The following is a 15475-nucleotide window of genomic DNA, read 5'->3' as shown; positions in this document are numbered from 1 at the left end:
CGCTTTCTGACAAAGCTGCCCGTAATTTCCGCAAAGCTGCCAGTTGCATGTGACGAGTGACGACACGTCTGGACAAATTGATCTTTTGAAATCCGGGGTTCGGCTCGTGGTTTCTGAGCAAGCCCATTTTTTGAGAAATGAAACGCCTCTTTTGAGAAAAGAATCCGGCTTTTGAGAAAGGAAACTCCTCTTTTGAGAAAAGAATCAGGCGTTTGAGAAAGGAGCCCCGACTCTTCGATTTGCGAGAGGACGCTTCTCTGAGGAGCGCCTCTCCGATTTCTTCTTTTTATAGAGGCGCTAATTGTGTTCCACAACACACTTGAGCTCCCTCTTGTAAACACTCCCTTCTTGCAATTTCCAAAATCTTAATCTGTCCAATCTCTTCTTTCTCAACACCTTCAGAAAATGTCTGGCCCTTCCGATCGTCGTTTTGACTTGAACATTGGTGAAGAGGCAGCTCCGCCTTCACCAGATAACATATGGCGCCCATCTTTCATATCCCCTACAGGTCCTCTCACCGTTGGGGATTCGGTGATGAAAAATGACATGACCGCTGCGGTGGTGGCCCGGAACCTTGTCACCCCCAGAGATAACAGACTGCTTGCTAGACGGTCTGATGAATTGGCGGTTAAGGAGTCTCTGGCTCTTAGCGTGCAGTGTGCGGGTTCTGTGTCCAACATGGCCCAACGCCTATTTGCTCGAACCCGTCACGTTGAATCGTTGGTGGCTGAAATACAGAGTCTCAAAGAGGAGATTAGAGGACTCAAGCATGAAAATAAACAATTGCACAAGCTTGCACACAGTTATGCCACAAACATGAAGAGGAAAATTGACCAGCTGCAGGAAAATGATGGTCAGATTTTACTTGATCATCGGAGGTTTGTGGGTTTGTTCCAACCGCATCTGCCTTCGTCTTCTGGGGCGGCACCGCGTAGTGAAGCTCCAACTGATCAACCTCCGATACCTCCTCCTTCCTTGGCCCCGCCGACTGCTGAAGCTCCGCCGACTACTGAAGCACCACCTGACCAATGAATGCTATTAGTTTACACATCATTGTAAAATATTTTTACTTTTATGTTTTTTTTTATTATTATTTTTATTTTTTATTTTTTTTTAATATGTAAAATATGTAAATCAATGTAAAAAGACTTTGTTTAACCTTCCCCACACTTAAACTAAATAACACAAACTCACAGAAATCAACCAAATAACACAACTAACTAAACAAAACAAAATGAAAGCAGTAAAGATAAGGGTGTAAGAATGCAAATCTGATTTGGTTAGCGATTCCAAAGTCTCCCTTCGTTGAATGCTTGGGTTGCCTCCCAAGAAGCGCTTGATTTAACGTCCTTAGCCGGACGAATCTTTCCCTTAAACTCCCCTCGGCTCCAAAGCATGGAATTTATCTTTTAATGGGAGGTGATACTTGAAATGATTCGGCAATGGTTTAAATTCAAGAGTGGGTGCCTAAATCATCAAAATCAGAAACATGTTAGTATAAATTAAAATTAAAATTGGAGAAGATGGTTTACTTTCTTTTTCCGACACAAACTCAATGACAAACACCACATCTGTGAACATTTCCGGGACTTTGAACTTGGCCAGGTTTACTATGATGGTTGTGGCTTGTCCCGTGTCATCAAACTCAACTGCTTTGGGCTTGATTGTCTCATGCACAGCCTCTTGGATGTATTCTTGATATGCTTCAACCACTTCATTTTCTTGAATCCCTTTTCTTGGTGTGCAAGGTTCTTTGAACGTTTCAATACCCTCGGGAACTTGTTTTGGTGCACCAAGAATTGGGATATCACTTTGCACCTTTGGAAGAGCTTCCACAATGTCTTTTTCACTCTCTTTGATATTTGGAATCAAAAACCTGCAAGGACAAAGGACATTCGGTGGAATAATGTTAGAATGAAGTGAATTTAGAACTTCCTCACCTGAGTTGGATGACATAGGGATTTGAGGAGCTTGCAGCAAGAATTCTTCTAAACTGCCCAGGTCGTCCTCCTCCTCTTCTGCTTGCAGCAGCAATTCATCCATGTTCAGGCTGTGTTTGGATGGTTCTGGGACAGCTTCATCCTTCATGTCACCTTCCAAGGTGATGGCTTCATCGATTTCACTTTCTGCCTTTGAATTTGCAATGTTTGAGTTGGAAAGTTCACTTTGATCTCGAATCTGTGCCATGAATTCCACAATCTGCCCAACTTGCATATCCAATTCGTCCAATCTTTTGACTCGGTCTTGCATCTCCTGGTTTTGATTTTCTACTCCCTGATTCAAAGAGGTGAGTAACTTATTAAGTGTATCATTATCCAAGGACGTACCTGAATTGAATTGGGTTGATTGTTGTGGTGGCTGTGATGGTTCATATGGCCACTGATAGAACTCTTCTGATGGCGGCAATTGTTCTTCTTTTCGTAAACCCTGCGCCACAGAAATTAGTCCTTCAAGAATTTCATTATAATTCATGGGCATACTTTGATTTGATTGGAATTGTTGTGGGGGATGCTGTGGTGGCTGCATAGGTCTTGAATAGAACTCCTCATATGGCTGCCAATATCCATCTTGTTGGAATTGTTGAGGTTCCCCCCACATATAATTTGAATGATCTCTCCAAGCCGAATTGTAAGCATTGGAAAACATGTTGTTGCTTGGTTGATCATAGCCTTGATAACCCCAAGCATCTTCGTTCACATTGAATTGAGGATGTTGATGAGTTTGATATCCGTGCCCATAGGACATGCCAAATGTAGGGACACTTTGCATTATGGTCCTTCCGGCAATCTATGACAATTGAGAAGTAAGATTCGCCAATTGAGCTTGAATGTTAGCAAAATCCATGTCTTACTTCTCTAGTATCTGAAATCAAAGAAACAAAACTAAATCAAATATCAAGAGTAACACAAAACAAAGAAAACAAAACTAAGTCAGAAACTAAAACAAAAACAAACTAAACAAAAAGAAAAGAACCAAGGGATTAGCAAATTTGCTAATCCCCGGCAACGGCGCCAAAATTTGATGCGAAATATATAAGCACACAAATTAAACCCTATTTGTGACAATTGTAGTAATGATGTAAGTAGGGATCGTTCTAACCGGGGATTAACTAGGGGTGCTAAACACTTGACTCAAATAAATAAAACTAACTTTTAAAACACTAAGAGAAACCAAAAGACTCAAAACAAGTTCAAAAGACTCCAAATACTTAAAAGCATAAAATAAGATAGATTTGAACGACTAAGACTTTAACAAAATATGGGGGGGGGGGAAATTGAGTTGTTTTTGATGAGATTAAATTAAATGGACAGATTATAATTAAGGGCAAAATGTAAATATGAATGCAATGAAAAATATGGATGATGGAATAGCTTAAGGGGTTCTTCTCCACACATGTCACACTTGCAATACAAGATCGATTCTCAGTTGGTCTTTCGATAAATTATGAAACTCAACACCCTAGGTTAATTAGGTCCGCTTAAATTAACCGTCAAGTTCTCCTTAAGTTAATGAATTGGATGGGTTTGCGCAACGCAATTCACAACATTCTCCAAAAGTCCTTTACGTGAAAAACACAATAAAGATACAATCAAAGATCATTAAGCATCATGAAAACTATAAGTGTTGACGAGGCATTCGTTACTATGAAAAGCATGAAACTAGTGCCAAGAATTCATTTAACGCGATTGTTTATAAGCAACCTCCACTACTTGTGAATATAAGTTCATAACGATTAGGTGAAACTCACTTATATTCTAGCGTCATATTTATGCATGAAAATTAAGCGTGCACTCTCAATAAACATACATAAATAAGTTATCAATCAAACCGTTAAACAAATTGAATCCACAACTTATGAAATTCCAACCAAAGATAATCAATTCATATTGCAAGCATAAACATAGTTTCGAATCACCCCCTAGCTAAAGGGGGGTTTAGTTCCTCATACTTGCAAAACAAAGATACATAAAATTAGACATTGAAATCAAAGATAGAAAACACCTAGAAACGCTCCAACACTCCCAAGGCTTGGGCTTAGGCACGGCACAAGATGTTCCTTCTCCTTCCTTACTTGCAAGTTGCGGCACTAGAGGTTTTGGACGGTTTTGGGTGGTTTTTATGGTGTAGAATGGATGGGGAATGGTATGGAAAGGTTTAGGATTGATGGGTGGTGTGGCTAGGGGTGGTTTTTGGCTAAATTTGGAGAGAAAATCTGTTATGACTTTGATGAATATGGAAGGTGGTATTTATAGGCTTGAGATAGGACCACTCCATTTCCTTTGCATGTGAGCTTGTGTGGGTGTGTGTTGGCATGTTTCCCCTTTACATTTACACACACATGCTTCATCATTTCAACCACAAAACACACACATTTTCTGCCATGTTTTTCCCTTTACATTTACACACACATGCTTCATCATTTCAACCACAAAACACACACAATTCCTTCACCTTTGCCATGAGTTTTGTATGTGTATGCTTCAATGTTCTTCTCTTTGCCATGTGTTTGCTTTCTTTGCCATGTGTTTGCTTTCTTTGCCATGTGTTTGCTGCCATGTTTTCCCCTTTACATTTACACACACATGCTTCATCATTTCAATAACAAAACACACACAATTCCTTCACATTTGCCATGAGTTTTGTCTTCACTTTGCATGTGGGCTTCTTTGCATGTGTTTTCTCCCTCTCTTGCCTTGAGTTTGCATGTGGGCTTCTTTGCATGTGTTTATCCTTGCAATTACACACACACACTTGCACACACAAAAGCCCAAAACGTCCATCCTCATGTCTCCATGTTTGCACCATCCAATCTTAGCCCAAAAATGCTCCAAAATGCTCCAAAATGCATCTTCTTGCATCCTTGGCCCATAGAACCTACAAACACACAAAAATGGCTTAAACTACTAACATAACTAAGAACTAAGAACATAAATGCACGAAAACAAACATACTAAGTCACATAAATATGCTCCTATCACCATACATCCCACGAAGCATCCTCAACTCCGCTACACCCATTTTGTGTACGTGTTGATGCTTCACCGCCCAACATTCTGTGCCATACAACATCGCTGGCCTTATTGCCGTCCTATAAAATAAAATTTTCCCTTGAGCTTCAGTGGCCTACGACGGTCACACAACACGCCGGATGCACTCTTACACTTCATCCATCCAGCTTGTATTCTATGGTTGAGATCTCCATCTAATTCTCCGTTCTCTTGCAAGATAGATCATAGGTAGCGAAAACGGTCACTTTTTGTGATCTTCGCTAGATTGCTCCGGTCATTAGTGAGGATAAGTATATAAATGGATAGAGATAGGAAAGCAAACACAAGATGTACGTGGTTCACCCAGATTGGCTACGTCCACGGAATAGAGGAGTTCTCATTAATTGTGAAGGGTTTACACAAGTACATAGGTTCAAGCTCTCATTTAGTGAGTACAAGTGAATGATTTAGTACAAATGACATTAGGAAATATTGTGGGAGAATGATCTCGTAACCACGAAACTTCTAAGTACCAGAGTGTGGTATCGTCTTGACTTTCCTTATCTGTCTCATAGGTAGATGTGACATCTTCTCTGGAAGTACTCTTCCTCCATCCAGCGGTGGTATCTGTAACTGGTGGAGATGCACAAGGTAATGTATCAATGTCACTTGAAGCTTACTTGTAGTTTCAGGCTTGGTCAAGCGCGATACAAACCATGTAGTAGGAGTCCCCCAAGTCGCCGAGCTAGGGGATCTGCTGAAAGATGTGACAGACAAGGTAAGCAATCAGAGCTCCGGCTGATTGTTCACATTCTCCCTATCTTGCAGGCAGCATGAAGGATAAAGAGAAGAAAAATGAGAAGAGATGATATGGGATACTTTTGCTTTTGAAGAAGTAACTTTCCACATGCTTATTCTTGAACTTGGCTGGAGGGTTTTCTAGTTTCCTCCAGAGTATAAGGCCGACTGAAGAATTTGAAGGTCAAAACAAGTCCATCAAATCTAGAGTACGTTCGACCCTGCTGATATGGGATACTTTTGCTTTTGACAAAGTAGTGGATGTATCGACACGTGTGCTGTTACGCTTGTCTCCACATGCTTCCTTGTATCCTTCTCACTTGCCCTATCTGTTCCTCAGGCAGATGCGGTATCTTCCCTGGAAGCATAAGATGTTGAAGATGAGTACTCGAGAGCAATGCCAGGTAAGTAATCAGGTAAGGGGTTCCAGGCAGTCAGTTCCTAGCTGGAAGCTTGATTCCAAGTGCTGACTGATTGCTCTCTTTCTCCTTGTCTTGCAGGTAAGAACAAGGCCAAAGGAAAAGACGGGGAAAAAACATGATATGGGATACTCTTGCTTTTAACCCTAATGATATAAGATATTCTTGCTCTAGTATAGCTTGTTTACAGAGGTATTATCGGGGGGAAAGAAAGCTGAATATTTCAAAAGGCTTCGTTGGGAGTGCCCTCTCAGATAAAAGGAAGGGTTGAGCATTTTTGCAGGTCTGCCTGTCCGTTGGGGATGGAGGTCGACATATATAGGAGTCTCCCTAACATCAAGTAATAATGCTATTCCTTTACCCTGCTTGGTCATAGCACGGTAGTGGGAGCTACCAGCTTCACAAGTTTTAACTTTGTCAGAGCACTTTGAAAAAGTGGTCTATGGTATCTGGAAAGCTGATGTTGCGTGTGAAGATTACAGACAAGCTTTATCCAAGGAGATCCAGCTCTTGAAGTTGGGAAAGTGATGCTTCTTCGGTTTTCGAACAAGCAATCCTGTCGGGGATCTGGCTCTCGAGATTCGGAGAACGATGCCTCTTCGATTTTTGAGAAAGCAATCCTGCTGGGGGTCTGGCTCTCGAGATTCGGATAGTGATGTCTTCGATTTTTGAGAAAGTAATCATGTTGGGAGTCTGGCTCTCGAGATTCGGAGGGCGGTGCCTCTTCGATTTTGGAGCAAGCAATCTTGTTGGGAGTGTTTTCTCGAATGTGAGTAAAGGTTGGGCATGTTTGCTAGTCTACCTTGCCATGAAGAACAGAGGTTGACACACAGGGACTTTCCAATTATCCAGCAGTGGTACTGTTCCTTTACCCTCTCTTCGATTTTTAAGAAAGTAATCGTGTTGGGAGTTTGGCTCTCGAGATTCGGAGGGCGGTGCCTCTTCGATTTTGGAGTAAGCAATCTTGTTGGGAGTGTTTTCTCGAATGTGAGTAAAGGTTGAGCATGTTTGCTAGCCTACCTTGCCACGAATCACAGAGGTTGACACACCGGGACTTTCCAATTATCCAGCAGTGGTACTGTTCCTTTACCCTTGTGGGTAATAATATGGTAGCTAGACCTTCAAAATTTATGTGTCTAAACTTTGTTAGTGTTGTTTCTTTGCTATTCTTTTACCCTTCTTGGTCAGAGCGATGTAGTGGGAGCTGCAAGCTTCACGTGTCTCAACTTTGTCAGAGAACTTTGGCAAAGTTATATGTGGTACCCATGAGCTACTGTTGTGTGTGGGAAGTGAGTGATTGAACAGTACGATTCATGTGTTTTCTACTTCGCCAGAAATCTTCGACATAATGCCCATAATTTCCGCAAAGCTGAGTGTGCATGTGACAGGTGCTGACAAGGCTGGAAAAGTATGTGCCTCTTCGATTTCTGAGATCGGCCCTCATGGTCTCTGAGCAGCCCAGCTTTTGAGAAAGCAAGCCTCTTCGATTTCTGAGATCGGCCTTCATGGTCTTTGAGCAGGCCAGCTTTTGAGAAAGCAAACGCCTCTTCGATTTCTGAGATCGACCCTCGTGGTCTCTGAGCAGCCCAGCTTTTGAGAAAGCAAACGCCTCTTCGATTTCTGAGCAGGCGCCTCTTCGATTTCTGAAGCTTCGTCGAGTGCAGATTTTTATAGGGGCTGACATTAAGTTCCAAAGCACACTTGAATATCCACCAGTAGAAGCTCCATTCTTGCACTTCTAAGATCTTGATTTGTCCGACCTCTTCTCTCTTCAACACCTTTGAAAATGTCTGGCCCCTCCGACCGTCGTTTTGACTTGAACCTTGTTGAAGAGGCAGCCCCGCCTTCTCCTGACAACATATGGCGCCCATCATTCGTCTCCCCTACTGGTCCTCTTACCGTTGGGGATTCCGTGATGAAGAATGATATGACCACTGCGGTAGTGGCTAGGAACCTTCTCACTCCCAATGATAACAGACTACTTTCCAAACGGTCTGATGAGTTGGCTGTTAAGGATTATCTGGCTCTTAGTGTTTAGTGTGCAGGTTCTGTGTCTAATATGGCCCAACGCCTATTTGCTCGAACCTGCCAAGTTGAATAATTGGCGACTGAAGTGATGAGTCTCAAACAAGAGATTAGAGGGCTCAAGCATGAGAATAAACAGTTGCACCGGCTCGCACATGACTATGCTACAAACATGAAGAGGAAGCTTGACCAGATGAAGGAATCTGATGGTCAGGTTTTACTTGATCATCAGAGATTTGTGGGTTTGTTCCAAAGGCATTTATTGCCTTCGTCTTCTGGGGTTGTACCGCGTAATGAAGCTCCAAATGATCAACCTTTGATGCTTCCTCCTTCTAGGGTTCTGTCCAGTACTGAGGCTCCGAATGATCCCCCTCCGGTGCCTTCTCTTTCTGGGGCTCTACCGACTGCTGAGACTTCTCCTAAGCAACCTTTGTGAAGGCTCCCTCTTGTTTGTTTATTTTGACTCAAGTATATGTACATATTTGTAACTTATCGGGGATATCAATAAATAAGCTTTCCTTAATTTCAACGTATTGTGTTAAATACACCAAAACCTTCTTCGCTAAGTTCTTTGAATTTTCTTTTGTTGAAGCTTGTATGTTGAAGCTTTGTGAGTGGAGCATGTAGGTTGAGGTAGTGTTCCCTTAATTTCCCGAGTGAGGAAAACTTCTCGGTTGGAGACTTGGAAAATCCAAGTCACTGAATGGGATCGGCTATATGAATCTTAGAACGCCATTGTGTTTTGTCCTGTGTCATGTCCTCCGTTAGATCCAAGTACTCTAAGTCTTTTCTTAGGGTCTCTTCCAAAGTTTTCCTAGGTCTTCCTCTACCCCTTCGGCCCTGAACCTCTGTCCCATAGTCGCATCTTCTAATCGGAGCGTCAGTAGGCCTTCTTTGCACATGTCCAAACCACCGTAACCGATTTTCTCTCATCTTTCCTTCAATTTCGGCTACTCCTACTTTACCCCGGATATCCTCATTCCTAATCTTATCCTTTCTCGTGTGCCCACACATCCAACGAAGCATCCTCATCTCCGCTACACCCATTTTGTGTACGTGTTGATGCTTCACCGCCCAACATTCTGTGCCATACAGCATCGCCGGCCTTATTGCCGTCCTATAAAATTTTCCCTTGAGCTTCAGTGGCATACGGCGGTCACACAACACGCCGGATGCACTCTTCCACTTCATCCATCCAGCTTGTATTCTATGGTTGAGATCTCCATCTAATTCTCCGTTCTTTTGCAAGATAGATCCTAGGTAATGAAAACGGTCGCTCTTTGGTATTTCTTGATCTCCGATCCTCACCCCTAACTCGTTTTGGCCTCCATTTGCACTGAACTTGCACTCCATATATTCTGTCTTTGATCGGCTTAGGCGAAGACCTTTAGATTCCAACACTTCTCTCCAAAGGTTAAGCTTTGCATTTACCCCTTCCTGAGTTTCATCTATCAACACTATATCGTCTGCGAAAAGCATACACCAAGGAATATCACCTTGAATATGTCCTGTTAACTCATCCATTACCAACGCAAAAAGGTAAGGACTTAAGGATGAGCCTTGATGTAATCCTACAGTTATGGGAAAGCTTTCGGTTTGTCCTTCATGAGTTCTTACGGCAGTCTTTGCTCCTTCATACATATCCTGTATAGCTTGGATATATGCTACTCGTACTCCTTTCTTCTCTAAAATCCTCCAAAGAATGTCTCTTGGGACCCTATCATACGCTTTTTCCAAATCTATAAAGACCAAGTGTAAATCCTTTTTCCCATCTCTATATCTTTCCATCAATCTTCGTAAGAGATAGATTGCCTCCATGGTTGAGCGCCCTGGCATGAACCCGAATTGGTTGTCCGAAACCCGTGTCTCTTGCCTCAATCTATGCTCAATGACTCTATCCCAGAGCTTCATTGTATGACTCATTAGCTTAATACCCCTATAGTTCATGCAATTTTGTACATCGCCCTTATTCTTGTAGATAGGCACCAAAGTGCTCGTTCGCCACTCATTTGGCATCTTCTTCATTTTCAAAATCTTATTGAAAAGGTCAGTGAGCCATGTTATACCTGTCTCTCCCAAAACTTTCCACACTTCGATTGGTATATCGTCTGGGCCTACTGCTTTTCTATGCTTCATCTTCTTCAAAGCTACAACCACTTCTTCCTTCCGGATTCTACGATAAAAAGAGTAGTTTCTACACTCTTCTGAGTTACTCAACTCCCCTAAAGAAGCACTCCTTTCATGTCCTTCATTGAAAAGATTATGAAAATAACCTTTCCATCTGTCTTTAACCGCGTTCTCTGTAGCAAGAACCTTTCCATCTTCATCCTTGATGCACCTCACTTGGTTTAGGTCCCTTGTCTTCTTTTCCCTTGCTCTTGCTAGTTTATAGATATCCAACTCTGCTTCTTTGGTATCTAGTCGCTTATACATATCGTCATAAGCCGCTAACTTAGCTTCTCTCACAGCTTTCTTCGCCTCTTGCTTCGCTTTTCTATACCTTTCACCATTTTCATCGGTCCTATCCTTGTATAAGGCTTTACAACATTCCTTCTTAGCCTTCACCTTTGTTTGTACCTCCTCATTCCACCACCAAGATTCCTTTTGGTGTGGGGCAAAGCCCTTGGACTCTCCTAATACCTCTTTTGCTACTTTTCAGATACAACTAGCCATGGAATCCCACATTTGGTTAGCTTCCCCCTCTCTATCCCACACACACTGGGTGATTACTTTCTCTTTGAAAATAGCTTGTTTTTCTTCTTTTAGATTCCACCATCTAGTCCTTGGGCACTTCCAAGTCTTGTTCTTTTTTTCTCACTCTTTTGATATGTACATCCATCACCAACAAGCGATGTTGATTAGCCACGCTCTCTCCTGGTATAACTTTGCAATCCTTACAAGTTATACGATCCCCTTTCCTCATTAGGAGAAAATCTATTTGTGTTTTTGACGACCCACTCTTGTAGGTGATCACATATTCTTCTCTCTTCTTAAAGAAGGTGTTGGCTAAGAAGAGATCATATGCCATTGCAAAATCCAAGATAGCTTCCCCATCCTCGTTTCTCTCCCCAAAACCATGGCCACCATGAAAACCTCCATAATTGCCTGTCTCCCTGCCCACGTGTCCATTTAAATCTCCTCTTATAAATAACTTCTCCGTCTGAGCAATTCCTTGCACCAAGTCTCCAAGGTCTTCCCAAAATTTCTCCTTCGAACTCGTATCCAACCCTACTTGAGGTGCGTACGCACTAATCACATTGATAAGTTCTTGTCCTATTACAATCTTGATTGCCATGATTCTATCTCCTACCCTCTTAACATCTACAACATCTTGTGTCAAGGTCTTGTCCACGATGATGCCAACACCGTTTCTCGTTCTATTTGTGCCCGAATACCATAGTTTAAACCCTGAGTTTTCTAGATCCTTTGCCTTACGCCCAACCCACTTAGTTTCTTGTAGGCACATAATATTTATCCTTCTCCTCACCATAACTTCTACTACTTCCATAGATTTTCCCGTCAAGGTTCCTATATTCCACGTTCCTAAACGCATTTTGCTCTCTTGAACTCTACCCTTCTGTCCTAGCTTCTTCACCATTCCCCGTCTAATAGGATCAAAGTACTTCTTTTGTGTGTCCCGTGTAAAGTTGATAGGAGCATATGCTCCCAAACAACTTTGAGTGGAGTCGTTCGAAAAGAAGTTTCTATAGCCCCCTTGCTCATTTAACACTGCATCCGGGTGCCGATGGAGATACAACGACCCTTGCTCACTTATCACTGTGCTCGGGCCACACAGCGCGCCACTTACGGGTGACGCCCTAGCTTTAGCGTGATTTCGTTCTGGATTCATATTCATAAGGATTCGACGTAATCATGGAGTGCCGGCTGTCGACTACCTGACGCCCTCCCCCTCCTCCTTTATCCGGGCTTGGGACCGGCAATGTAAGATAAACTTACACGGCGGAGTTGAAGAATCAATATTATAACAATTTAAATAATTCAGGTGCAATCCAATTTCCAAAGATCATTGTCTAAAAGACATTGAGCAAATAATTCATATCATTCTTGATAAATAACCTTATGCTCTCATCGTTTCCGATAAAAGCAAAACCATTCCTTACAAGTTTTGAAGCAGAAACTAAAGACCTAATTAATGAGGGAACATAAAGAACATAAAAAAGTTCTAAAATAAAGCCAAAAGATAGTCTAAGCTTGAGGTTGCCTATTGCTTCCACAGCTACTTTATTTCCATTCCCAGCATGCACTTTGAAAACTTCATTACTTGTTGACGATCTTCTTGAAAAGCCCTGCAAGGAATTGGTAATATGTATCGAGCAGCCAATGTCAAACCACCAAGTATTTGGAGGAGCCTCAACAAGTAAAGTTTGAAAACAAACAAAAACGTTGATAATTTTATTACCTTTCTTCACTACCCATTTCTTTCTTTTCTCACAGTCTTTCTTCAAATGTCCCAATTGTTTGCAAAAATAACACCTCACGTTTTCCAAGTTCACCTTATAGTTTTGAGGTCCTCTAAAGGAGGAAGGAATATTGGCAACAACATTAGAGGTAGTATAAGGCTTAGTTTGCTTACCAGTGTTCACCATTGGCCTTTTACAGCATTGAAGTTGACCAAATTCACAGTCCAGATTTGGTCTTGCTCAGCCTATTCTCCTCTTGTACATAAATAAAGATCATCTCGTCAAGGATCCACTTCTCCTTTTATGTGTTGTATGATATCTTGAGTTGTTCAAATGATTCAGGTAGTGATGAGAGTGCCATATAGACAATAAAAGAATCATCAAGTGGCATCTTGAGATCCTTCAGCTTGGCTGCAGCGTCTACCAACTTCAAAATGTGCTCACGAACACTGGTTTTCCCATCGAACTTGAGTGATGTCAGAGTGGTCATCAAGTTAAGCATTTCAGCATTCTTAGAAACCTTAAACTTTGCACCCACAGCCTCTAGGAAGTCTTTCGCCTTCTCGCACAGTGGAATCCCACCTCTGACGGTCTTAGTGATTGACTTCTTCATCTCTATAAGAGTCATCTTATTGGATTTCTCCCACTTTTTAGCCTTCATCCTTTGCTCATTAGTGCTGTTTTCAGTCACAGCAGGTGGCTGGTCTTCCCTCAATGCAAGATCGTAATCCATCAGTCCTAGCATGATCTCAACATCTTGCTTCCACTTCCTAAAATTATGTCCATTCAAGGGCTCAATGGAGGATAAACTTAGAGCATTCGAATTCACTGAAGAAGCCACTAAAAACAATCAAATAACTTCATTGAAAAAATAATCAATCACAGATACATGTAACACCTTTGGGCAAGATACACGACTACATTTTATGCATATGGTCTGATCATGCATCCTTATTGTATTGCCTTCTTAAATAGACAACTAAAATTCTAATCTTTGGAGGAGAAAATAGTTGGCTCAAAGACTAACTAAAAGCTTATACACTGATTAATAAAACCAACCAATTAACTTAGTACCCTTTGGAGTATAATGTTATTATGTCATGTATTACGAATCACTCTCCATGCAACCTCCTTAATAAACATTTGTTTTAATGGTTTATCAACATGATTTCCTTTAAATGATAATGAAGTTTGATTTCATATCAATTTGTATCAACTTTGCTCCTGAAGAAGCACACTCATGAAAACACGACTTAGTCATCACAATAAACAAATAGTACATAATGAATCTATGAAGAGCTAAGACATGCTCTGATACCAAATGTTGGAATTTTATTAGTTTAGCTTCACATAGATTACAATATTAACTAGAAGCAAAGTGTAAATCAAACCTGAACAAGCCATTGTAACTGAGTTCACAGAGGTAAGTCTTCTACGCAATGGGGACCTTATGTTCTAACTAGAATATGGCTAGTTTACTGAATAAGAACATGCATTTCCCCTTGAGCAGAGACTGAACCTTTATAGACGTGTAACCTCAATCATTTCCTCCTATCACGGAAACAGTTTGATTAAACCCCACCTCCATTTGATTTCCAATGTGGGATATCCACTCTCTACCATGTTTATCCTTATTGTCCTACTTTAAAGGAAACAATATCTATTCATATATTAACTCTAACTAATTTTGGCTTCCACTAAACTTAAACCCTGATGTGATAAGTTTAGAGTCCAGTAGGGCTCCAACCCCCGCAATCTTGTTAATTCTCAATGCAAAACATAAGCCAAAAAATATGAACCTCACGTTCAGTGAAGAACATTAGCCAAAAATATAGTTGAAGAAGCCATTGTAAATGAGTTCACAGAGGTAAGTCTTCTACGCAGTGGGGACCTTATGTTCTAACTAGAATATGGCTAGTTTACTGAATAAGAACATGCATTTCCCCTTGAGCAGGGACTGAACCTTTATAGATGTGTAACCTCAATCATTCCCTCCTAGCACGGAAACAGTTTGCTTAAACCCTCCATTTGATTTCCAACATGGGATATCCACTCTCTACCATGTTTATCCTTATTGTCCTACTTTAAAGGAAATAATATCTATTCATATATTAACTCTAACTGATTTCGGCTTCCACTAAACTTAAACCCTGATGTGATAAGTTTAGAGTCCAATAGGACTCCAACAAGATATCCCGCAATCTAGTTAATTCTCAATGCAAAACATAAGCCAAAAAAATATGAACCTCACGTTTAGTGAAGAACATTAGCCAAAAATATAGTTGAAATGGCAGAAACAACATGCACCATTTCTGCCTATGTACGATAAGTCTAATCTCATATACATTTTAGTTTTATTGTATCAAGCACAACAAAAACTTGAACTGAGAGCAGTTGCTTATCAAGCTTCAAAGATATATGAGGTAAAGAACAAGACTCAGGATCATAAAAACGTGTAAACACGAATATCTTGTGACAAATGACAAGAGAACACGTGTACAAAATAATTTTATATTAATGAATTTGTAGGGTTACAATCTCTTTACAACTTGATCCTCTGAATTGATCTCCGAAATGTGTAGATGTGTAGTGTTGTTGATCCAAGGATCGCAATGACTTGATCTTGGATGAATGAATGCCACAAGGTTTTGGCTCTTGGCAATGGAGGAGCTAGCACATGTAGGGGTGCTTGGTGGTTCTTCTCGGGATTTGACGAAGAACACGAAGGGTTTTCCAAGTCTTCTTGAGTGTTTGAGTGTTCTGGTGGTTTGAATGCTTGAGAGTTTCAAAATTTCAAAGCATCAGCGTCTGGGCATGAAATAAT

At 41.2% G+C, this 15475-nt stretch overlaps 2 protein-coding genes and 1 long non-coding RNA gene across 3 annotated transcripts in view; all 3 read right to left on the bottom strand.

Moving 5' to 3' along the window:
• Positions 1 to 15475, bottom strand: part of LOC126601838 (uncharacterized) — an 89936-nt gene that overhangs the window by 45745 nt on the left and 28716 nt on the right. The gene's annotated exons all lie outside the window — the stretch shown is intronic.
• LOC126601835 (uncharacterized) lies at positions 11007 to 12184 on the bottom strand. Its single transcript, XM_050268606.1, has one exon. The coding sequence runs from the start codon at positions 12084 to 12086 to the stop codon at positions 11007 to 11009; it is 1080 nt and encodes a 359-aa protein (XP_050124563.1). The 5' UTR covers positions 12087 to 12184.
• Positions 12281 to 12836, bottom strand: LOC126601840 (uncharacterized). The gene is made up of 2 exons (XR_007615830.1): positions 12651 to 12836; positions 12281 to 12537 (listed from the first exon to the last, which is right to left on the bottom strand). It is a non-coding gene; the product is annotated as an uncharacterized LOC126601840 (long non-coding RNA).

This window comes from Malus sylvestris, chromosome 15 (genome assembly GCF_916048215.2).
Source record: "Malus sylvestris chromosome 15, drMalSylv7.2, whole genome shotgun sequence".
Taxonomy (NCBI): domain Eukaryota; kingdom Viridiplantae; phylum Streptophyta; class Magnoliopsida; order Rosales; family Rosaceae; genus Malus; species Malus sylvestris.
The sequence above is the reverse complement of the archived record's forward strand: the minus strand, read 5'-3'. Positions and strand labels throughout refer to the sequence as shown.

What these genes read in the sequence shown, in the direction of transcription:
- LOC126601835 (XM_050268606.1), bottom strand. Translation starts at nt 12,086, where the DNA reads ATGAATATGAATCCAGAACGAAATCACGCTAAAGCTAGGGCGTCACCC.